General features: G+C 42.5%; 1 protein-coding gene across 1 annotated transcript in view; it reads right to left on the bottom strand.

Moving 5' to 3' along the window:
• Nucleotides 1–24,668, bottom strand: part of COL3A1 (collagen type III alpha 1 chain) — an 89,434-nt gene extending 64,766 nt beyond the window's left edge. The window contains exon 1 of the mRNA XM_066612003.1: nt 24,468–24,668. Within this exon, the coding sequence (XP_066468100.1) occupies nt 24,468–24,546 (79 nt within the window). The 5' untranslated portion in view covers nt 24,547–24,668. The remainder of the gene's footprint in view (nt 1–24,467) is intronic.
• Between the last annotated feature and the right edge of the window lie 224 nt (nt 24,669–24,892).

The raw sequence follows: 24,892 nt of genomic DNA, 5'->3' as shown, positions 1-24,892 counted from the left end.
TCATGAGGCGATTGACAGTGCAATCCCAGTGGCAGACCTCCCCAGCTCTAACCCTCAGGTGGGATGCCACTGCCCCCCCATGCAAATCCACCCCCCCGACTTACCTGGAGCACACAGAGCCTTGCGTGACTCCAGGACACGCCAGGGAGGCCAACTGAAGCTTTCTTGGGCTCTTAAACTGTGCTTCTGGCAAACCGGAAGCACAGTTTCCGACTGTGTCAGGAGCCCTAGAGAGGCTTTCATGTGGTCCTAGAGGCGTGTGAGGCTCCGCACCTGGAGCATTTGCCCCTTTCAGTAAATGGCAGGTCCACTACTGTGCAATCCTAACAATGTTTACTCAGCAGTAAGTACCACTGTGTTCAGTATGGTTGACTCTCAAGTAAGTTTCAGGCTCCTTCTGTACAGTACATGCTTTGCATTCAGAACATCCCGGATTCAGTTCCTGGTGTTTCCATAAATGAAGCTAGAGAAAACCCCTTCCTGAACTCTGTGTTCCGCAGCAAGTCAGTGTAAATAATACTGAACTCAATAGACCAAAGATCTGATTCTGCATAAGGCAACTAAGGCCACAAAGGCCTGAAGAATCATGATGGAAAGAACCTGGAGCTTTCCAGATTATAGAAGATTTCCCCTTTATATTTGTGGCCGATTTTATAATTCATTAAAAAAAAAAACATGAATTGGAGGCATGGATCTGATTCAGTCAGCCAATGTCTTGTTCCTGCTACCTTCATTTAGGCATGATAGCTACAATTCCAGGGCAAAATGATCATGTGGGGAAAGAGGTGAGCATAAATATCACAGAAAACAGATTGTCCACAATCCAGCAAAGAGTTTGATGGGTCTATGCCCACATATTTCAGTGGCCATAACCTAACTGTAGTTATGGTCTTAGTGCACAAGCTCTGAACCTTTATAAAATGTCAAAGATGAATGGTCTGTTTCTGTACCCATGCTAAGTTTTTTCCTTACTCACAATGCCCCCCATTAGAATGGCTTCATACAATTTTATATGTTAAAGAGTGCCTAGGATGACTTGCCAGCAACTGTGTAAATAAATTACAAGTCCTTGAACATCTGCAAGACATTTCACAAAATGCAAAAGAAAGTGGGGATTTCATATTGAGAAAGTTATGTAGCACATTAAAACTTCATTTCCTACATTTTCAAATCTTAATGCTGGTTGTCTCTAGCAATGACTTTGCTATCCTTCACTGAAGGGATTGAAGTGAAAAGAGGCCTTTCCTGTTGAAATGAGATGGTCGAGGCTGTCAAAAATGTTCTTCTAGATAACATTAAATGAACAGAATGGACATATGTCAGGAAAAACCAAAAGTAATGTGGTGTTTCTTCAACAACCCCATTTCATTTTGTTGTTTCATGGACAGGGCGGACAAAATGCAGAGGATGTTGGCAAGAGGACAGTTGGCAAGATGTGGAAGAAAGAGCCCTACTATGGCCACCACTAGGTACTATGGCCACTACTACATACTGCACCCTATTATAGAAAATAGTCCTGATTCACAGAAGCCAATGTTGTTATTAATCACATTTGTACCCTCCAGGATACAATTCCATTGGCCATTGCCCCAAGAAGGTCATTGTAGTATACATGGGTTATCTCACTATTTTCTTCCCAACAAGACGAAGTAGATTTAATGAGAGACTATGACAGGCCCAGTGTTATCCAGGGAGATTCATGACTGAGTGGGAATTGGAACCCAAGACTCCTTATTCCAAGTCCAGCACACTAACCACTTTCCTATATGGGCCTTAGATGTTTGCCTGTTGTGTGTGCTTTCACATACCATATCAATGTCTGAACTACACATTACACATTGGAGGTATGGAGCCATAGTTTGGTGGCAGAGCACCTGCTTTGCATGCAGAAGGTTCCAAATTCAGTTCTTGGCAAGTCCAGACCCTAGCCTGAAAAATCCTGCCAGTCAGTGGACAATATTGAGTTTGATATACTTGGTTTAAGGCAGTTTCAGACACTGACGGAGGTCTGTAACACTTCCATCAAACTTTTTAAAAATTAAAAGCAACACCTTTCAGCTCTTGAGGAGCTCTTGAGGAGGAGGTGGAGAGAAGGTGCTCAGAGTTTCCCTGCCAGCTGTTCCTCATATTAAAATTGTCCTTCTGGCTAATAGGGAAAGGGCTTAGTACCTCCTGACCACCCACTGGATTCCTGTTCAAAAGTCCAGCATCCAGCAACTGCTTTAGTTAAAAAAAAAATGGGGGAAACATTACTCCTTGTAATATGTCGTCTGAATCAATTTCATGAGTTTTCTGCACCTCTGGAAAACAGAATGGCTAAATATAGATACAAGAAACCTGAGGTCTCTTATGACATTACCTTACTCTGGTAGAGCAATGAGTGGTTGGCAGAACCCAGAGCATGCCTGAAAGTCCTGACGCCACACTGGCACAAGTGCCAGCTCCCCACACACAAGTACACTGTTTGTCTGCAGTAACAGAGTTTGCCTGCAGAGAGTAATCTCTCCCTGTACCTAGGGAGAGATTCTCCCTGTGATTGGGAACACTGGGCACCAGGCACTCTGGGTGACAGGGAGAATCTCTTCCCAGATGCAGCATTTGTCACTGTAGGTGTATTCATGGTGGGGGGGGGAGGGAATATGAGAACATGTGAGTGTGAAAATGGGGCTTTCACATATGCTCCCAGTTCCCCTGTCCATGCATGGCTGTACCTCAGTAAGGCTCAGTCTTCCTCCATTTCAGGTCAAGTTACACATTCCTGATGCTGCATTAATATTAACCATATTCGTGGTTGTCAAGTTTGTTGTGAAGGAGTGAGAAACAGAATATCGGTTTTCATTCAACGGAATGACTCCAGGCTCCAAGAGCACTTACACTGGCCTCTGAGTGCTGATGGAGAAGTATGATAACATCTCTCTCTCTCTCTCTCTCTCTCTCTCTCTCTCTCTCTCTCTCTCTCTCTCTCTCTCTCATATTTAGATCACCTATCCCCCTCTAAGGTATAAAGACTTTCTGCATTGCCCTTCGCTTTTGTTTAAGACAAGGGGAGTCGATAGTATATGTGCTGGAAAAGATTTGGTGTTACCTTAAAAATTACAGTTAGTAGGCACTAAGTCAGCTATTATCGTCCTGCCAGTATACCTGATATCTACTGTGCAAATATCAATGTGCGAATGAGTGAAAAACAGCAAAGCATTTGTGTATGAGGAAAAGTAGGCTGTATGTGTGTGTGTGCCTGCATGAAGGTGAGATGGGCCCAGAAAAAGTATTTTTTAAAAATAATAATCAAGAATTCGGTGAATTTATAGTTGCAACTTGGATGGAATATATGTAGAAATGGTGTCCTTGTTTCTCAGACGAAACAACAGGGGTAAACTATATTTTTCCTTGCAGAGAGCAGTAAGAGTCCTATGGCTGTTATTATGGTAATGTTTATAAGAGAAGCTAACGTTTGTTCCATATTAAGGATTGTAATAGAAGTAAGCATACTCTGAAAATGAACTCATGGAGTTGCTGAGCCAAAATGCAGAGTGTTTTTAGTTTGGGGCAATTAGATAAGTGCTGAATACAGGAAAATGGAAACATTTTGCTCACAAGGCTTGTAACTAAACATGAAGAAATATGTAAAACACAAGAAGGGTGTCTCTCTTTTTAACTTTATTTTATTTTATTCTTGTATAATCCACTGGGGAAGTTTTTTGGACTATAAGGCCAAACAATATTCGAACTAGGTAGAATTTGATACCTTCTAAAGAAATCTGTAGGCATTTATCCTGATCAGGAAATGTCTAGGGCAGGGGTGTCAAACATAAGGCCCAGGGGCCAGATGCAGCCCATGGAAGTTTTTTATCTGGCCCTCAGGCTGAAAGGGAAGCCCACTTGAAAATTGAGCTCTCCCATATCTTGAATATGATCAAGATATATATATTTTCTCTTCTGTCATTTGCAGCTAATGAGTTCCCAAGTGAGAAAAAGTGCTTATTTTTGGTCATGACTTGTTTAGTGACATCACTTCCTGCCTAATGACATCACTTTCGGCCTTCAGCAGGCATCATGAATGCTATTCGGCCCTCTGTATGAAATGAGTTTGACACCCCTGGTCTAGGGGGTGTACTGTCTCTGAAGTACACATTGGGCTCCCCAAATGGTAATTGCAAACTGCTTGTCTGTTCATTTCACTGGAGAATGACTGTACAAAAGGAAGAATATGTGAGTAGACAGGGTTGGCGCAAGACTTCCTGGTATCTGAGAAGATATGCCAAATGCTGTTCCCTCTTAATTGATGATATGCCAGCCTCTGCGGTTCCCACTGCCTGGATTGGAAAAGGAAGATGGAGGTAGAGTGCCCACAACTCTCCTCTCTTCCATACTTCTGCTTCATCACCTCCTTCCTTTTCCAATCCATGAAGTGGAAGGATGAGAAAGAACAATGAAGGAGAGTGGGTGGATGAGGCAACTGCCTGAGGCACTGCCTCAGTTGGCCTCATGGATGGGCTGGCCCTTTGTGAAAGGCGTGGATGGGTTTTCTCTTCCATTAGAATACTGAATAAGCCTGCCTATATAAGTGCTTCATATACACACACATGGAGGTCTAGACTGGAAAATCCACTTAAATGGAATGGAAATGAATAGCACCTTAGAATTCAGTCATGGCCTGAGTCTTTTTGATTTGTTTCATAAATATACAAAGCTGTCTTGTCCAGGAATCATGCAGATGAGAGAACAGCACCACTAAAAAAAGTTCAGCATATTATCATGTTCAACCAATTTAAGATAAATTATAGTAGCTTATAGGCCATAGAGGATATCAGTGGGTGATTTTTTCATCTGTCCCAGATTGTTTCTTTGGGATAGGTTTCTTCTTTAGCCAGAGTGATCACAATTGGGCTTGGATAGGGGCAGGCTTGCCATCCCTGCAGTGTGGGAACTCCATCCATCCATCCATCCATCCATCCATCCATCCATCCATCCATCCAATAAATCAGTCACTTTTTAACAAAAAAAGGCCTCAGAATGGTTCACCTAGAAAAAAGTAACAATGCTTCATAATGTAAGCAGTTCTCTTTTGTTGGACTATCAATGACTGTGGAAAAACCTATATAGGTCTTTGAATTATTCACCTATATAGGTGAATAATTCAGTATACTACCTATACTAGGGGAGATATATTAACATGTCACTCAAGCTGTCGACTTGGGTCATGATTGAGAGCCAATTCAAACTTCAGAAGAGCAGGCTTGAAGGCTCCTCTCTGCCGTTCTAACTTTCCATGTGTGGGTTGTTGTTTTATCCCCATAAGACAACCACGTATTAGATCTGTGGGTGGATGCAGGGAAAGAGGGGTAATGAATACCCCTTCCTTCCTCCTGCCTTCTGGAAGAAGGGAAACCAGTGGCAATGTTTGGTTTCTTCCATGTTTCACTCCACATCTGCTTCCAACTTTCACTCCACAGAGTGCTATTGCTGTACATATCTGACTGGCAATGATTGAGCCCAACAAGAAGTGTACTCTGCGCCCTTTTGATTATGCCAGCCTGTATCTCTGGGTTCACAAACTGTTTAAGTAACATCATTAAATCAAGAAACTGCTCCACCCCACCCACCTCAGCAGTCAGGAAAGGTCAGAAAATGGATTGCTTCATCTTCACAAGGGAGACACCATTTCTGCATTTTCACTTTGAACAAGAGTGGTCCATGTGGGAAATATATACCCATGTCCAGATCACCCTTCTGGAGCCTCTCTCCTGCATGCAGGTTGAAGAGGACTGTTTGCACAGCACAGATCCAGCAACATCAATGGGTGCACGTATTGCGTTCCTGCACAAGAAACATACTGATGGTGAACACTGCAAACTCCCTGAATTGGTCCCAATGTGTTGCTGCCCTAGGACTGGAAAAGGTAGGGCTGATAGATAGCTTTGTTCCAGAGAGTTGAAAGTGGACTCCCATTGCTTGTGGGGTGTATTATTATTTTGGGGGAGTATCCACTATAATCTCTGGCTAAACAGGATTTGCACCTTTTAGTAGTGCTAAAAAAAAAATAAATCCTGTTTCACAGGGACAGTCAGAAGACAAAAGAAGCTAGAGATGGGCAATGAGCCTAGAAAACTAATCTCCATTTGAAAAATGCCATGTTTAGAGCATAGTTGGGCCCCTATTCATTTTTTCAGTACTCTTTCTCAGTTTATGAGTCAATTTCTGATCCTGCTGGGGTAACCGGTCATTTCTCAACCACTTGCCCAGGGGAAATTCTAGAATGTGTTGGTATTATGTATCATTTTCCCTCTCCCTCCTCTTCTTCATTCTTCACTTTTAATAACCACTCTCTTTCATCTGCAAATGCCTATTTTATAACCTATATGTGTGATGTAATAGGAATGCCTCACAGTAAAATCATCATTTATGCAATTCTTGGGTTAGAAAAATAGGCCTGGCATGCAAGAGTATGGAAGTAAATGACACTGTCAATGTTGTCTCCTCTTAACTGTCCAAATATATGAGAAAACAATGAACTTCTATGTGAAGTGGGAAGAAAAATTGGCCCTCTGTCCTAATTCCTGACACCCACACAAGACCTGGTGTTCTGGACTAATGTCCAAAAGCCTTTTCACTACTCCCAATGCTGCCTCTGTGGGACTTTTGTGCCAGAGTCCAAAATCCATTGCTCTCTTGTTGCATCGATGCACGTAATCATGCTTTAGTCCTTGAAGATCATTTGGGGGAAACAATCAGGACTTAAATCCGGACACATGCTTTCTAGACGAATTTCTCTCACACCCTCCCTCGCTCCTTTTGCTTTTCCTGATGCCTCTTCAAAAGACGTACCATTGCAATTGTCTGAAACATGAGTGGTATAACAAGCGCAGCAAAATCTCCAGTGATGCTTTTATAATGATTATTACTGGATTATGCATTTTAAACTACATTTTAAACTACATTCAAACTTTCAGTTTTGATTCCTGATTCAAGAACTGATGTGAGGGCAACAAAGTTGTGGAGAACTAAGTTGGACATGGCAGAGAAATATCCCTGCCCTGTAGTCTTCTGACTGGTTTGCCCCATATATTGCAGTCCTTCTCTAACTTCCTGTTTGCTTTAGTTTGACAACTGGGGTTGAGGACAGACGGCCATCTCTTTAGTGGTCAGATTTAGGGGTCTTAGATTTAGTGGTCCTTAGGGGCCTCTAGTTGCAGACTGCTAGCTTATGAGAGCTCTGCAGCATCACCAGGTAATGCCTGGCTGAGGTTAAGAACATAAGAACAGCCCCACTGGATCAGGCCACAGGCCCATCTAGTCCAGCTTCCTGTATCTCACAGCGGCCCACCAAATGCCCCAGGGAGCACACCAGATAACAAGAGACCTCATCCTGGTGCCCTCCCTTGCATCCGGCCTTCTGACATAGCCCATTTCTCTGTCCCAGGCCACATCATCTGCTCATTTTCAACCCCCAGCTCATGTGTCATCAGCTGTGATTCACTCTCCTGGAGGCTAAGAATAGAAGTTGCTGGTACCTCAAGTCTCTTCCCGCATTCATCACCTGTGCCCCACAACTTTGATTCACCTGACCAGGAAGGGGAGTGTTGAGCTTGAATATACTATGTCAGCAGCACCAACATTCAGGGCTCTTTTCTCCTGTTTGTATTGACAGGTATTGCCTAGATTGCAAGCTTTATGGCCCATCTTATACAGGTGGGCCTCTTACAGAACTAGCATTGGTGTGGCGGGGTGCACTTTATGGCCACTACAAACAGGACTAATTGGCAGTGATGCGGTGATGTCATCATATCATGACCAATTACTTCTGACTTGTGATCCACAGTTCAGAGCAGCCTCTTCTTTGCCCTGTTCCATGTTCTGCAGTGATGGGACTGCTGCAGAGTTCAAAGCAGAGCAAAAAAGTGGCTGCTCTGAGCTTGGCCAAGTTGCATCTTTGTCTTCTCACCTTGGCCTCAGTCATCTTTGGCCCTTGAGCTTGACTGACTCAGCCCAAGGTACTTCTCTCATCATGGCTGGGCCTCACTCAGCACCCCCTCCTGACCTGGCACCCAGGGAGGACCGCCCCCTGCCCTCTGCTAGCTACTCTACTGTCCTCATCTCCTGCTTATTTGCTTCCCAGAGGCAATCCATATGGGAAGCTGTTGCACACTAAAAAATTAACATGCGCTAGTAGCTGCCACTTTGAGCAATTTAAAGTGCTTTTCAACGTGGCAGTCCTAATGAGTGCATTGATTCACAGAAAGTGAAAGAATACCTTAAGAGAAGGCAATATGGAAGAAGAATCAATTCAGCAAAACAACACAGCTGTGATTCCTTTAGAATCCTTGCACAACAGGGTGCCTCTGATAAAGCTCACCACACCTGTGAGAATTTTTCCTGGCATTTTTCCTGCAGCTGTATACATAATCTTTTCCATTCCGGCCTGACTTACCATGTCTACACACATCAGCCTTCAAACAAAACCTGGCACTTGGCTTTCTGCCCAGGGCTTGAATAAATAAATTTATGTGGAAATACTACCAATTTCAGTGCAACATACATTCAGTTAAACATGTTTAGAGTAATAGTAATATCATCATTTTGCATTGATTAGAGTATTGCTGTACTAAATTCCCCAATCCTTATTCAAGTTGTAGTTCACATCTGCCAAGAAAAGACTTGTATGATTAGATAACCGAGTCTTTTCTTTTATTTTCCTTCCCGTTTTCTAATACTGAGAACGATATGTTGCGCAATACTGCACCCCTCCCAAGCAAAGGTACAGAGACGAAGAAGAAAATGAAGACTTGGTTGACATCTACCTATTCTGTTCAGGGACCCCAAACCCATGGGAGCACTTCCTGTTGGACGAGATAGTGAAATGGAAGCAACCAATAGTGCAGGCAAATGAAACATGAGGCTAAGAAGCTGGCCTTAAGACCAATCCTGTTCTTGGCACCTGCTGCAATGGATTGAGATGAATTAATTGTCTTGAATTCAAGAATGACTTTTGCAAGTGAAAAGCACTTCTACTCATACAGGGTGCATGCCCCAATATTCACTGATTTCCCTACACACTGTAGCACCCACATAGAGCGTTGTGGCAGAGGATCACTAAACCTCCGGAGCAGTTTTTTGGGGCAGGAAATGAGCGGCAGTGGGAGCTGGACAAATTTGGGGAGAATGCCTTGTACTTGTGAAAGTGTTTTCCACTTGTGGTCCTTTGGCTCCAAGCCACAAATGATCCAAGAGCAAGGTAACGTGTTTGCATAGATGCATGCATGCATGTAAAATACACTGAAGCCTGTGAAGATGACATATTTTTTCTACACATTTTGACCGTGAACCCCAAGCTACAGAACTGCATGGGCAACATTGCTTAACTAGATGAGGTCTCTTGTTATCTGGTGTGCTCCCTGGGGCATTTGGTGGGCCGCTGTGAGATACAGGAAGCTGGACTAGATGGGCCTATGGCCTGATCCAGTGGGGCTGTTCTTATGTTATGTTCACTAATGAATGGAGAAAAACTGAGCTTATATGATTTGCAGGCTGTATCAAGAACTTCAGAAACAATGCTTCTCCGCCACACATCTCTGCATTTGATTTATGATTTAATCTGAGCATGAGTGACACTAATTTTCTCCTAGACTGCTCACAGAATTATGCTCTCTCTCACTCGCTCACTCACGCTTGTCTTCTGAATTCCCTAGTTCCAGGTTAGTATGCAATTAGCACTTACGATAGTTAGAAGGGTTTGGATACTGCAACATGAAAAAAAAATAATGAATTAATCATGCCTTCTATCTGAAAGACTTTGAAGCATATGAAGCTCCTAGGCAGGGAACAGCATTCAGAGACCCTTGACGTTTGTATTTTGCATATAGGAGGAGCATTCCTTCCATCTCAGGGTGACTTTGATGCACGCTTAGTACCAGCAATTGAATATTCAAGGACAAATGATTCAACTCAGACCGGCAATCAGATCAGTCCACCCTCTGAAGGGGGAGGGTCCCCCAGCCAGTGGCCAACCCTGATACCGCCCTTGAAGATACATGGATCAAAAGGGATGAGATGAGGGCACAGGTTGGGAGTGACTGCTTGCAAAACTGTAGGAAGCATGGTGTGTGTGGAGGGAAGGGGGGGGGGTTAGAAAGTATGTAGCAAGATACACAATCTTGTAATGGTGTCCTTGCTACACATGCCCAGAAGCACGGAGACAGCTTGAGTGTGGCAAGATCCAAAGCTGCAGTGATGTATGTACGTGTGTGAATAATGCAACACCAACTGGATGGGGCTGATCCCATGACTCTGACCTAGAGAATGCTGTTTCACTGGGAAAGACCCAAGTGATTGATCTGAGGAGCACATGAATAGGGACTTCTCCATGCAATTGGGAACTTAGGGTTGCTTCAGAAATCGGCAGACTATGAATGCCCCTCTCCCCAACCCAGTGTTTGTTATGCCCATTTTAATGGTCCAATCCTATTGTAGCACTGTGCTGGTGCTAGCTGTTGCAAACATGCCATAAAGCATGTTTGCAATGACTTGCAACTAGGTAGCGCTGGCAGGAAGGCTTGCACCCTGGTAAGTTCGGTGCTGAGTGGGACAAAGGTGGCAAGAGGACAGAATGGAGGCAGGGAGGGGGTGTTTCAGGGTAGGGGTAGGGTGGTGAGAGAGTAGTTCAGACCTGGGAGGGAGATGGGATTGACGGAGGAGGTCTCAGCCATATCCTAACCTCCATCCTGGGCCTGAAAGCCCTACACGTGGCTTCTCAGATGTGCTTCTCACAGATCTGAGTAGCCCCATTCGGCAGGCTGGGGCTCAATGTGACCTCCAGCCTGTTCAGTTTCAGTGCTGGATACAGTGTGGGCTGTGTGGCCCCAGTTCGCCAGTGCCGAAATAGGATTGGGTTACCCATGTTTGAAAATGGTTTAAGTAATAAGTTTATGATCTCTGGGATATCAGATTCTGAAGCAATCCTTTGAATGGGATTTTTCTGGAGCAAATTGGGTGGCATAAGATAATCCCAGGCTGCACTTCTGACATCAATTACTCCTGATTAAGCCCTGATGGACTCCAATAAACATTCTCATGCATGCATGCAATTTGGAATTAACAGTGGTTGAATTCTGTCCACAGCTGTTCGTATTTGTTTTAATGAAAAATCTTAAACAACCAAAAAGTTGTGCCACAGAAAATTGATGTGTCTAGTGACTTACATGAAGAAGACAACATGTGTTTTCAATACACATCATCATTAGTTAACTTTCTGGGAATAGTTCAGTTGGTCCTTTCCCCAACTGTGCCACTTGTCACAGTTGCCTCTCAGTATAAAGATCAAACTAAAATTAATCTATGTACAACTGTAGGATCATGTAAATGGTATGAGTTGTGGGTGTTTTCATTTGAATTTTAAAAAGAAAATAAATAACCCGTGGGGAAATGTCATGTATGTGGTTTTATGCATTTTTATGGATCATTTTCTCTCTGATAGTCCTGGGAGATTTTATATCTGTTCATTTGTATTTAGTGATATTTTGAAGATTTGCAGATTTTCTCTCCTGTCTTTTGCAGCTAATGAGCTTCTATGTGAGAACAGATTGCCTATTTATGGCCAGTCTGCTTAATGACATCATTTCCTGCTTAATGATGTCACTTCTGGCCCTCAGCAGGCACCATGAATGCAGTTCAGCCCACTATATGAAATGAGTTTTGTCACCTCTGATATAGGAGGTGTGGTATAGCTATTTAGAGAACAAAGGAGCAATTGCAACTTGGTATAGCAAACAGTTTAAGCAAACAGAAACTATGTGCAGAGGTTTTAATTAATTATAAACAAAAATACATGACCTGAGTGACAATTACAATGAAAAGCAGGAGGAGTTGATCAACAAGGTCTTCCCTCTCCCTTTGGAATTCAGAAAAAGGCTGTTAATTCTTTCTTTTGAGAAAGCCAAACACTTTTATTGAACAATTAAATTCATGAGAGGGATCAGGAATACTAAAAAAGGCAAAACAAAAATTACCAAATGAACTTCACATCTGCAAGATCTGGTGTCAGAAAGTTCTCAAAAAAGTAAATCCATTGAGAATAGGTTATTCTTGGCTATTCATCATCATCATACTTCCACAATCAATGGAACTTCCATATTTAGAGATAGTTCATCTCAGAATACCAGAATGCATACAAAAGAGAAAGCTGCTCCCTTTGTGCCGAGCTTGAAAGCTTGCCAGGAACAGCTTCTGCTGAAAACAAGACAATGGGCAAGATAGGCCTTTAGAATGGTGCCACAGGTTGTTCTGATACCCTAAATCTATAAAACACGTTTCTGTTTTTGGGAAACTCAAATACAGAGGCTCAAGTAAGAAATATGAATTTCTTCAAGTCTGGTTTTGCCAAACGTGTTCCCTGCCCAGCAGAAGAAATCATGCAAAAAATCTCATGGGCAAATGAATGAGCCAAGAGGGGGAGTGAATATTTTATGCCATGGAGTCTAGATCTGTAGAGTTTCCTTACTTTCTACCTGAACACACCTGTGTGTGTTTTCAGATAGGGAAGAAATTCATTGCTGGCATATCGCAAACTACAGCACTATTTCATAAATGACACAAAACGAATTCCATGCTAATTTATCAAGGTTTATGAGTCAGTGAAGTATTTGGCTCAGGCAATTCATTTGGATGTATATTAAAGCAATTTCAGATGCCTATTTAAAAGAAATTACTACAAAATAAAATTGAAGTACATGGAAGTCTTCAGATAGAAGACACACATCAGCTAAAACATAAATCTTCATATACACTTCATATTATCAGTTTCCCCTTTCACTTCATTTATGCATCTATTCTGGATTCACCAACTGAATGTGCAAAGCATTTGGGGAAGCTTTTCTTGATCTTGTCTAATACTGTTTTAGCAGTAATAAATAACACACCAAACTGCTTCACAGTCCACTCTTGAACTTAGAAGTAAGCCCCATTGGGTGCAATAGATTTACTTCCATGTAAGTGTGTATAGGATTGCAGCCTTAGTGATATTTTTAGGATACAATATTACATTTGTTTGTTCAAAGAGGCTTCCTTCTTATGTGGACCCCACCACTCCAGGGCCACCCCATCCATGTGACCAACTGAGGTGGGCAAAGTGGTAGGGGGCACCCATTGTCTGTCCACATTTGTCTGCCTCTGCTCCTCCTCCTCCTCTCCAGGTTCAAAGAGGAAGAGGGGAATAGAGCAGAAGAGGAAGTATGGGGGAGAAAGTGGTGGGCTAGAGCATAAATCATGACCTGAGGTGGTGTTAGGCAGTCTTGGGTTGTTCCTGCACCATCCTGGTTTCTTTCTTTGTCAACCACCATATTTTCTTATGTTACAGACACCATCTGGAGGTCCAATTGGGTTATCCTAGTGGGTGGACTACTGTTGCTCATTGGCTTTTCCCTTTACAACTCCGAGCATATTGGAGAGGCCATGTGAAATTGCCTAGATCAATTTTACTTCCACTCTTACATTGCTCCCTCCATGGGAGCCAACAGCACTGACATACAAGTAACCAAAGGTCATGTTCTTTGCACATGGTCTATTAGGTGTATTACTCAAGTGTTGCAAGAATCCCTAGGAAAGAACACTGGCTACCATGGCATTGAGGCCATGACCTTGGTTCCAGCAGTGTTCATTTGTGTCATACAGCCAAGATGGCCACTTACAAGGCCTAAACACATGTAAGGCCTAAACACATGTAAGGCCACTTACAAGGCCTAAACACATCAAATAAGTAATGAAATATACATCCCCATATTATTTAACATGCTATTTCTTCCAGATACAGTTGCCTGTGACTTGTGTTGGTGGTGGGTTTTTTTTTTTTTTTTTTTTAATAAATAAAAGGATGTGGGATAATAGCACCTTTTTGGATCAAAAGTTTCTTTTGGGACCCTTCCCTTCTCTATTGGATCATAATTTCTACAAATTGTGACATATAAAACTGCGTAGGTTTACACTAAATGTGAATGCTACTTCCTTCACACAATATATGCAGACATTTTCTGAGATCCCAGGAAATTTCTGACTCTCCTCCCTTGGCTCCAAGGCCCTCTTTTTGACCCTAGGCCCAGGTACAATTTATCCCTTGCACTCCCCTCTCATGGGCCCTGAACTAAGGAAAGAACAATTCGGCATTGCTAAAGGGCAAAGCATATTCTTTCTTGGTCTTTTAGAATTTGTTTAATTACAGCATTTGCTCAACATGAAATCTTGGAAAATGGAAGTGGTTTCTTAGCTAATATGAAAGGAATCTCCTCTGCTGTGTCTCATTATATGCAGCCAAAAAAGCCCCAGTGGTTGAAGAGCTCCCAAAGTAAATCTAACAAACGACTGTTGTTTGAAGGGTTATATCATGTTTTCCATTGTCATCCTGACACGAAACAGGCAAGGTTTCCAAATCTAGGACGTCAGAGTCAGTTTGTCTGATGTTAAGAATATAAAAAGGATAGAAGTAACTTTCCATGCAACAGGGGAGAGTTATGGCATGACAAAAATGGTTTCTTTTTGGGGTGGGTGGGAAGAACACAATACCAAAAGATGCACAGGCACATTATTTTTTAAGATTCCCAGTAGCTTTTGTGAAGCAACTTGGTGCTATTTTTCTTGGTCACTTTGCAACAAGTTGAGGCAATTCACAGCCTGGTTGAAATGTAGTAAACTTAACTGTACTGCTAGCTAGTCTCCAACAGAGAGGGCTATTCAGCTGGATAAAGAATTGTCTTTGAATCAAGATTATAACTCTGGATAGATGCTTTAGCACTTTGATCATATTAAGAGTATAAATCTGGAAGGGAAGGGACAAATCATTGTAAGAACAAATTAAACTGGCAGAGTTAATGGTATCAAGTCATCAGAAAACCTGACATGTAAAGCTATTTGGTGTGTGTGTGTGTGTGTGTGTGTGTGACAGAGAGGGAGGGAGGGGGAGAGAGAGAGCATTTGCAACCTATCCCACAGTTACTTTGTGCTAGAATGCTATCCTTTCTGCTATTGAGGCTGAAATCCTAAACACACCTTGGAGTAAGCACCAGTGAGCAAAATGGGACTTACTTGCAAGGAAACATGTTTAGGACTGTGCTGTGAAGGTTCTACTTCCCTTGTCCTCCTAAACCTAGGGTGGAACTATTCTCAGTATCACAGAGCTAGAGAAGCTCAAGCTGGGGGAGGGTCAAAGCAGGTAGCTGACTAGAAAAAAGGTTCTAGAGCACACTACATTTTACTATAGCTAATAATTAATTCCTGGAGATGTTTTGTGAAACCAAGGAGAGAAATAGAAGGCTCAGCATATTCTTTCTTATGCTCTTACACTTCATTTGTGCCAACGACAATGATAAGCACCATGATCCCATCAGGAAATGACCCTCCTGGGTATCCCCAGAAGCCTCATTTCCAGCTCAGAAGTTGGGCAGGATTGTAAAGCCTGTCTGTGGACCCCTCCCCCCACTTCTCCATCTCCCTTCTCACAAAAGGATTTTTGTGAGCAACCTTGTAAAATGTTTGCCAGGACACTTGAAGGTCTTTGGGTGTTTTTTTTTCGTTTTTTGGTTTTTTTTTTTTGGGGGGGGGGAGGCCTCAACAGGAAAATGTAAAAATGCCAGAAGGATTCCAAAGTGAGTCAAATGAACAGGAGCAGGGGAGATCACACATCACAACCTTTAACTACTCTCATTAAGTGGGCCAGTTCAGATGATATTTTCATTGTGCGGTGAAACCCTACTACAGTTATTGGTGTGTGTTTCCCAATGAACACCTGCCCTGACTCTTCCCCTTACTTCCTGATTACTTGCCATAGTTGTGTGGGATTGGGCGGTTCATCCAAACTGCTCCTCTGCATGGGCCGCTAAACTTACGTATAAAGTAGGTTTAGCAGTACATGTAGAGGGGTGTCACTGCTGAAAGGCAAGGAGAAGCAATAAAAAGTGAAATAACTGTGGGTACAGGGTTGCATGGGAATTTCCAGCGTTCATAGATTGTAGGACGTCCCATAGGTGGGGTCACCTGCAGAGCTGTCTCTAGAAGGGTGCAGAGAAGGTATGGGCCCAAGGCAACTCAACCAATGTGGTGCCCCACCATTATGGCCGTGGCGTAGTGCAGGGTTCTCCAGTCTCCAGCCCACAGGCCGGATCTGGTGCCCTGCCTAATCCCTCCCCCACGTGAATGGCACTTACCATTCCACAGGGGAGCCATTTTTCCCCACCACCGACCTCCCCTGAACTGCGCTCCGGCCAGCCGCTTCTGGGTTCTATCACCCCAGCAGCCACTGCACCTGGATTTCCAGGCAGATGTGGCTGGCTGGGGTACAGTTTGGGGGAGATCAGTGGTGGGAAAAGGCAGCTCCCAGGCAGAACAGTAAGCGCCATTCACACAAGGGATGGCGTTCCTGACTCACATCAGTCTCCAGTTTGGAGACTGCTGGTGTAGTGGTTTGGAAGTTGGACTCAGACCTGGAAGATCCAGGTTCAAATCCCTGGTCAACAATGTAGCTTTCTGGGTGACCTTGGGCCTCAACTACCAGCCTCATCCACCTCACAGGGTTATTGTAGGTAACCTACAATCGGTTAGGAAGGTATGAACACCACCCTGAGCATTTGGAGGAAGGGCAGTGTACAAATGTGAAAAAAAAATCGGTTATGACGGCTCAGGGCAGCTGCCTCAGTTGCCTCACCCAAGGAATGGCTGCAATGGGAAACACTTGAATAACTGCTCATTAACTTTCATTGTTACCTGAACTACATTCTGAGTTCAAGGTACTTCACATATGCCACACATGTCAAACATCCTTACTTCTACTAGCTTCTTCTGACATATAACAACTGGCATTCACTGGGTGTATATAACATTGACGGACAATCACTCACACGTCCAAGTTTCACCCCCCCCCCCACTTTTGAAGCAATGTTGGGATAAACCTGGCAGTCTATAAGCAGCCATAGTGACTAAAAAATGGCAGCTAGCTTTGCCTGTGTACACTGAAATGTCTTCATTTGGTAGTTCTACAACAATGTATACAATCACGTGCAGAAAAAAGGACGTGTAAAGCAAATGTAAAGGGGCCATAAATGCCGTGCTTTGGCCTTCAACCTTTTATGCTTAACAAACTGACAGCCCAATCCTTTCCACACTTTCCTGGGAGTAAGCCCCATTGACGCTAATGGGACTTACTTCTGAGTAGACATGCATAGGATTGGGCTCTGAGTCCTTACCAATAGCCACAGTCCTACAAAGCTGGATGCATCAGGCCTGGATTGGAGCTGGGGTTCCAATATGCTTATGACTTTGCATGCCAGACAGAATTATTTCACTGGATTCTATAAATTTTAGCATAGAGCTTCTCAGAGTGACTCAGGCCAACAGGTAGAAACACAAAGCATACTCATTTGGCAGCAAGGCCTGGTGATATCAGTGTTGACTGATATCAATGTAGGATTGGGGGGTGCCTCTCTGCAAATTATCAGCCACTTCTATTCTGAGCACACATCTTGAGTTAGTAGGAGCTACTAATTGAGGACACCCGAGCCTTAAAAAGGCTTTGTTGAAACCATCTTGTTTCCAACTACCATTCTTTTGCTCAGTGTCCCTGGCAAATGATCTGGCCACATAATGTATCTATTATTCGTGTTGCTTTTCAGTCTCAGCAGACACATTCGTTTTGACAGCCTGAGAAATAAACAGCTATTAAATTACATTTCATGGGGATCAAGAAATTTTAAAGCACATTAAAATTTAGAAGACAAGTCAGAGTCTGGGTTGTGTCTACTGACGTTTAAAATGTCACCCTGGTCCTCTGTGGCCTTCACATGTTTCAGGCTGGGATGCCCATTACTGTATTCTGTCAGAAGATATGCTCCCCCCCCCCCCAAGAGATTATTGTAGAGCCCTTGTGACTCATGATTTGTGAGGCTGTGACCTAGTTGTGGGTGGTGACCAACACTTGAAGAACAATTAAATCAGAAGATATGCATGTATGTATGAGCCTGGGATGCACAAGAGGCCTAGAACCCACACCATCATGAATAGCTAATAGCATATCAGTATGAACAGGTTTAGTGTACAAATGTTGGAAGACCTTCAGAACGTAAATCTGCTTGTAAAGGATTTGACATTTTGAAGGGGCATTTTGCTTCTATACCACCATCACTGCACCATGACGCAGGGAATGAAGAATCAGGAAAATTCTTCCTATAATCTAAGCAAGATACTAGCCAGAACTGAACTGGAAGCCATCTTTTGGAAAGCACAAACAACCCCTCCACTTGAATTCTTATTCTCAGCCTCTTTTGCCCACTTGGGGCCCAATCCTATCCCACTTTCCTGTGCTGATGCAGCCATGCCAACAGAGTGTGCACCGCATCCTGAGGTGGGGGGACAGTCACAGAGGCCTCCTCAAGGTAAGGGAATGTTTGTTCACTTACCTCAAGCCTATGTTGTGGCTGCATCAGCGCAGGAAAGTGGGATAGGATTGGGCCCTGAATCACTTTTCTTAGGTCAAAAATTAAGGAATGGGGCTTTGTGCTTTACGAGGAGTTGGAAAGGTTCTGCTTAGAACACATACATCTGTCAAGAACATAAGGGTGTTGATTCAACATTGTTAAAAGTAATTGAGCTAATATCAGAGCCAGTGAAAAAGACGCTTCACCTTCATCTTTTCCTCACTGCGTTAAAGCAATGGGTTTGTTTTTTTTCTCCAGTTCCACCTCCTTCAGGAGAATGTTTGATGAATCTTGGTTTTAAGTCAAAAAGCACATATGGAAAGTCATGCAAGGCAGAGGTAATCATCATCACATTTTTAACAAACCTCAGGCCTCCAGAAACTTATGAAACTGGTGTAATTTCCATGAACACCTACTCACCTAGAGAGAGAGAGGATATGGATTCCCTAGCCTTTAATTTAGATGTGGACTTTTCAGAAGCAGAGGAAGTCACAGGCCTTTCCTCCTCAAGATTTTCGGTTCAGATACATTTTGCAACACTTCAAACCCCCAGACACTCACTTGTGAGAATGCCGTCACTTTAAGCAGAGTGATCTGCATTGCACAAACCAGCCATGCACAGCTGTGTGTTCTTATTCAGGAGAATTTACAGCAGGGATTCTCAGACATTTCTTGCTCAGCCCCCTTCCAGCTATTCACGCCAAGCTGCCCTCCCTCACAAAGAAGCAACTAATCATCCATTCGGACTGGAGGGCTGTATGAGTGGAAAAAAGGGAGGGGGTTGGTGGGGATGGAGCCAGGGAACTTAACCATGAACATGGTTAAGGCAGAGAGTAAACCACCCTCCATTTTCCAGATGCAAAGCCATCTAGAAGCTTTATCCTCCACAGCACACATCTGTACATCCCTGGTAAATCAATGAGAGATTTTTTTTTTAAATGCTTTATTTTTTGGAAAATGCTGTTCTACAGGAAATCAAGATTCCAAACCAAGTTTGGTTGGCAGCTTTCATTCCTCAGTGGTCAAGCAAGCCATACAAGTTAATCCTTGCTCTACAGATTCTCAGCACCTCCTGCACACAAACTCCCATGCTCAGCAAGGTACTCACCAACATATTTAAGAGCCAGTGTTTGGACTTTCAGGAGTTAAGTTGGCATAGGAGTGGGAACTCTTAATGGTATTGTCATCACACCAGTATCTGCTGTGTATGAAAGTCCCATTAAAACAAACAATGGAATGTTTATAGGAAGTGGGATTTTTTATGGCAAGTAAACAATAACCATGGTCCAGGCTATGTTTATGAATAACCCTTGGGATATATTATAAAGAAGTTTTTTTAAAATTTGGCAGATTCCATGGCTTCTTCAAATGTTACATTTTGTCCTTAGGGGCTGATTCTTTTTGCACATGCATGGTGTCATTTATGAACAATCTTCATAAATGGTAAACCACATGTGAGACCATTTGAAAAGGATCAAGCCCCTGCTCATGTGTAATTTTCAGGTTATTGCAACAATTTATAACATGCAGGGTGCTTTATAAATGAAACCATACAAATGTACTGAATACAAGTGAACGGGTTTTTGAGCACAAAGTGTCAAGTAAATGGCTCTGATTCATTGTGGAAAGTAAGCAGTAAATGTGACCCACATTATGTCTATGAATAGCCTTTGGCTTTTTGTCCATATCATGATCAGCAGTTTTGCATTCGGCCTGTCTCACTGTTTGCTACTTAAATCATATTAATCACTAAGTGCTAACAGGCCTAATCAATGCCAGCTGTTTGTGCAGGATAGAAAGCACTTATTTTGCAATTGACAACTCAGGGGATTATATTATATTATATTATAGCTCTGAGGCCAAATCCATATTGTAGATAACACAGTTAACATACTCAGTTCATCCAACTTTTCTTTCTGAGGTGGAAATCTACAACTGGTTTACATGTTATCTCATTTGTGTGTGGTGGTGGTCCATGGATAGATTTCTATACCAATATCTATATCTGATCATCAGGGGAAATAGGTGGATCCTGTGGGACATTACACTGCTGGCATTGCTGGCTCTCAGTGAGATACATTCCTGGTAGGGTTGTAGCTCACGTGATCAGATGGTTCCATATGATGACTAGAGTTAAAATTATTACTGTGACTTGGGGTCTAACCATAAGGAAATGGCAAGCACAACACAAAGGTAATACAATGGGCCCTTGTTATCCACAGGACACTTCCTCTCCCCGTGGATACTGAGCTCTGCAGAATGTTCTCAAAAGACCTTCCAGATGCGACTGGAGGCATCTTCCAGTCACATCTGGGAGGTGTTCTGAAGCACAGGGAGGTTTTGCATGGCCTCTCCAGGCCTCAGAAAGCCTCTTGGAGGTGGAGAAGCACTTCCAGTTTTGGGTGAAAACATGGCTTTCCGATAACTGCAGGAGCCCTTCAGACACAGGGCTGACACCCATGGTGAATCAAATCCATGGGTGCCGAACTCATGGATGACAAGGGCCAACTGTATATAAATTGCATCCAAGAAATTATTACCTATAGGGAAAGAATGACTGTTGCTCCTCTGCTTAAAAAAATCCATTCTAATTCATCAGCCTGCAGTAAGCATGCTTGTGTCAAGCTCTTGAATGCTGGCAAAACCCCAAATGTGGTTTCCCCTCTTCCTGGAAATAATACAGATAAGTTCTGAACACAGTTCAGTTTGTCTATTATCCTTGGAAGGTTTTTAAATGAAAAAGGCATAACCTTGAAAACAGAGCTATTATATGCAATCAATTCTAATTTATATCATTTTTCCTTTTTAATTTATTTACTCAAAAGTAGATACCAAACACAAAGAGTCGAGAATTCAATGAATCTGAAAGCTCTTATACCATGGCAGCAGTCCAGATATTAAATGTTACATTTTTTCTCATTTTGTTTAAAGCTTTCAAACTGATGTATTCAAAACATTTGTGGAGGTGGGGGGACCTCAGGAACTCTTCTATTTATCAGCTTAATAAGAATGCGTGCTTTTGAATGAAAACCTTTCAGTTATAGGCATGGGGTTCATGAGGTGTGGGGGAGAGGCAAATTAAATAAACATGGGAATATGTATGATGCAAACAATGTATACACTGAAGATACAACTATAATTTTAAAAAAATGTTTTGTCTTTTATGAAAAGTTTGACCATCCACTAGATGGCCCTTCATTATAACTGACGCTTTGGTTAGAGAGAGAAAGGAGGGTGGGAGACAGAAAGAGACAGAGGCTTCACACAAAGAGACATTAATACAAACCAGAAAACTTCTTCTGGCAAAAAAGAAAATCCTGGCAAGACCACGACACTATTCATCTGCACCAGCACAGATGGATACAGGGTGGGGCATCACAGCAGCCAGACATGCATGTTGCTGTATTGACACACCTGTATTGTGATAGGCAGGTAAGCCAGTACAGATGGGTAGGATCATGGTGCAAATATTTTGCCTTCCTTTGGGGTATTATGGCAAAGGAGAAACACATAGCCATAGGCTACATCTGATTATTCTAAGCACAGGTATATACTCAGCAGCTTTTTTTTGTCTTGCTAAAGCTTGTCAGTTGGCGAGACATGCAAAGAAAAACACATCCCAACATTCATTTGATATTAAACACATCAACCTCATACTGGGCAATTTAGCATGTCTAGAAAGCCTCTCCTTGCCCATGAAAACTGGAGCTTTCTGACCTACTGGTGCTGTAGTGTCTATACTTTCAACTGTTTGAACAGCCTTTTATCTGCTGTTCAAATACAAAACATAGCAGGTCTGTTGTGGGAGGTCAACAAAAGAATGAGACGGATTATAGAATGGTCACTTGCATCTTATGGAAAGATGCATTCCTAAGAAAGTACTTTCCTTGGTTTTCTTCTGAGAAAATGTGAGCTATTCCATGTCATTGGTATGTTGCTTCTTTAATCCCACTGACGTTATGATAATCTGATCGTTTTCTGCCTCTAAGGGCAGGGTGGTGGATAGGACTGGGCTGTTAGAGAACTTCACCTGGCATGGAAATATTAACAACAGGAAACATGAGTATTTGTGAACAGGACATCTATGATGATGCTGTTGGCTTCTTTGCCGCACCTCGCCAAAACTGATTCTTACCACCTGAACTAATCACCATGTCAGAATGTTCAGTGTTTACCCGAAGGGTTAGACATAGTCATCAGTACCGGGGGGAGGGGGGTAAAAACTGCTGAGCCCAATGACATGTGGAAAGTAAACTGAAGGTCCAAAAAGGTGATTACTTTGAAGGGAAAAAAAGACATTTTCACTTCTATCAGCCAGTGATTTCCTTTTTTTTCTTACAGTTTGAATACTGAATGAAGTCGGGAATGAATGAATGAATGATGGCAGATGATAAGACAATCACTAGCAGCAAGGAGTGAAAAGTTAAGACCCAGTTCTTCTGTCAGGACAGAAGGAGCATATAGAAAAAATACCCAGACCAACAGATTCATATCAGCAGACAACACAATCCATCTTTTGTGGAAAAACTGATATTAAAACACCTTTAATCTTAGCAAGAGGAATTGGAGCATTTGTTTCCTAAATGCCTTACTATGATTGTTCACATAGTGCACTCTGTGTAGACTGTAAACACTTTGAGGACACAGAACCGCAGAACCTTTTATTTACACAGCTATGTAAAACAGATTGGTGAGTTTCTGAAAACCAATATATATGTCATTGTTTCAACTATACAGTTTTGGGGCATGATGGATTTGCAGTTCATTACACACTGTCTTATACCTGGCTTCCTCCTAAAGAAAGCATGCATTCTATCAGCAAAACTGTGGCAGAAATAGCCTTTTTGGGGCACGGATTTCAGAAATGCCACCTATTGGTTCAATTCGTCCTTTTCTCTCCTTATTGGTATGCATTGTATATGTTGGAGCATGGCAAGCTATAGTTCATTCTAAATAGCTTGTTCTTAAATCACTTCATTAATCAAGTCATGTATTCACATATTCAGACAATGAATTAATAAAGTGTTGGTCAATTCTTGAATTTATAAGAAACGCAGAATGTCGCCCCTGTAGTTTAACCCAAGGCTCAGAAACACCCACTGATTAAAATATTTAAAACCAAACAAGATCCCAAAGCATCAGTATTATCAGATGAACAAGTTCTCCATGACATTTACTATCAAGGCATTTCTAAGTGTTCAGCCTCTCACTGCATGTGCAGCACAACCCAATTTATTATTTGGGCACAAGTCTCACTGAGTTCTGTTGGGCTCACTTCCAGGTAAGTCTGTTGAGGACTGTAGCTTAAAGCAGGTTCTCGCTTTTGTTAGCAGATCATGTAAGATCTTGAAGCAGAATCTGATGAGTGATGAGCTTTGGGGCTAAGTGAATTCATCAACCCTTCTGCTTGTGCCTCAGAGTAGGACACAAAAATTCAGACAAAATGTAAGAATCCAGGAGATCTTTCTCAGTGATGTTTCACAAAAGCTGAACTAACGCATCTGATCTGCAAAAGCACTTTTCTTTTTTACATCAAAATCTTTTTTTTAACCAAGCGATCTATATTCCTGCAATACTCAAGCAATGCTTCCTATAAAATAAAGAACATGCATGTCACAAACGGCTGACAGTAGAGCCTTATTATTATATAGAACAAACGACTTCCAGATTTCTCTGAATGAGCAGCACTCTTAAGATCTTATTCCAAGAGCTAAAAGAAAAGGAACATTTAACGGTTTCTGGTACTTGTGAAGCGCAGCAAGTCAGAAGGGAAAGAGCTGTAGCTAAGAAACCAGCAGAGAATGCTCAGGCACACTGAAAGGAGAGTTTCTTCAACTTTCGGCTAGTACTGCACTCTTCGACATTATTTGCAAGACCCCTTAGCTAGCTCGCAGTGTTGAAGAGGAGAAAGGCACGGGGCTTTGCCAAACACAGATTTCTTGCAAGCTCTGAAACTCAAGTAACGTTCTTTAAAAGTGATAAAAAATCCATGAAAGTTGTTTTTAAGTGGGATTTACTCACCATCCTGTTGTGCCAAAATAACTGAGGGTTGCAATACAGCAAGGAAAAGCCAAACTGCTCTCTGCACACAGCTCATCATGTCTAAATGATGTTAGACATGAGACTCCGTGTGTAAAAGAGACGAGAGAAAAAAAAGGGGGGAAAGAAAACTCAAAAGAGCACCATCAATTGTTTCCTGCCCTGTCAGCCACCGGGCCCTGCAACAACTCAGCCACAGGCATTCCGTCGCCTTGGCCTTAAATAGGAAAATCTTTGGCTTCCTTTTCTTCCCAGCCCCTTTCTGAAATATGAGAGGAGGTCCCATCCCCTTAGCATGAAATGAAATGATTAATAATTCTTTAGGCCTTGCAGAAGAAGCAGCCAGCTGAAGTAGATACATAACGCATCTGGAGTGTTCAGAATGGCAAGGCTCTGTCTGTGCAGGA

The sequence above is a fragment of the Tiliqua scincoides genome, chromosome 1, assembly GCF_035046505.1.
Source record: "Tiliqua scincoides isolate rTilSci1 chromosome 1, rTilSci1.hap2, whole genome shotgun sequence".
Classification (NCBI taxonomy): domain Eukaryota; kingdom Metazoa; phylum Chordata; class Lepidosauria; order Squamata; family Scincidae; genus Tiliqua; species Tiliqua scincoides.
This window is presented reverse-complemented; position numbering and strand designations above follow the sequence as displayed.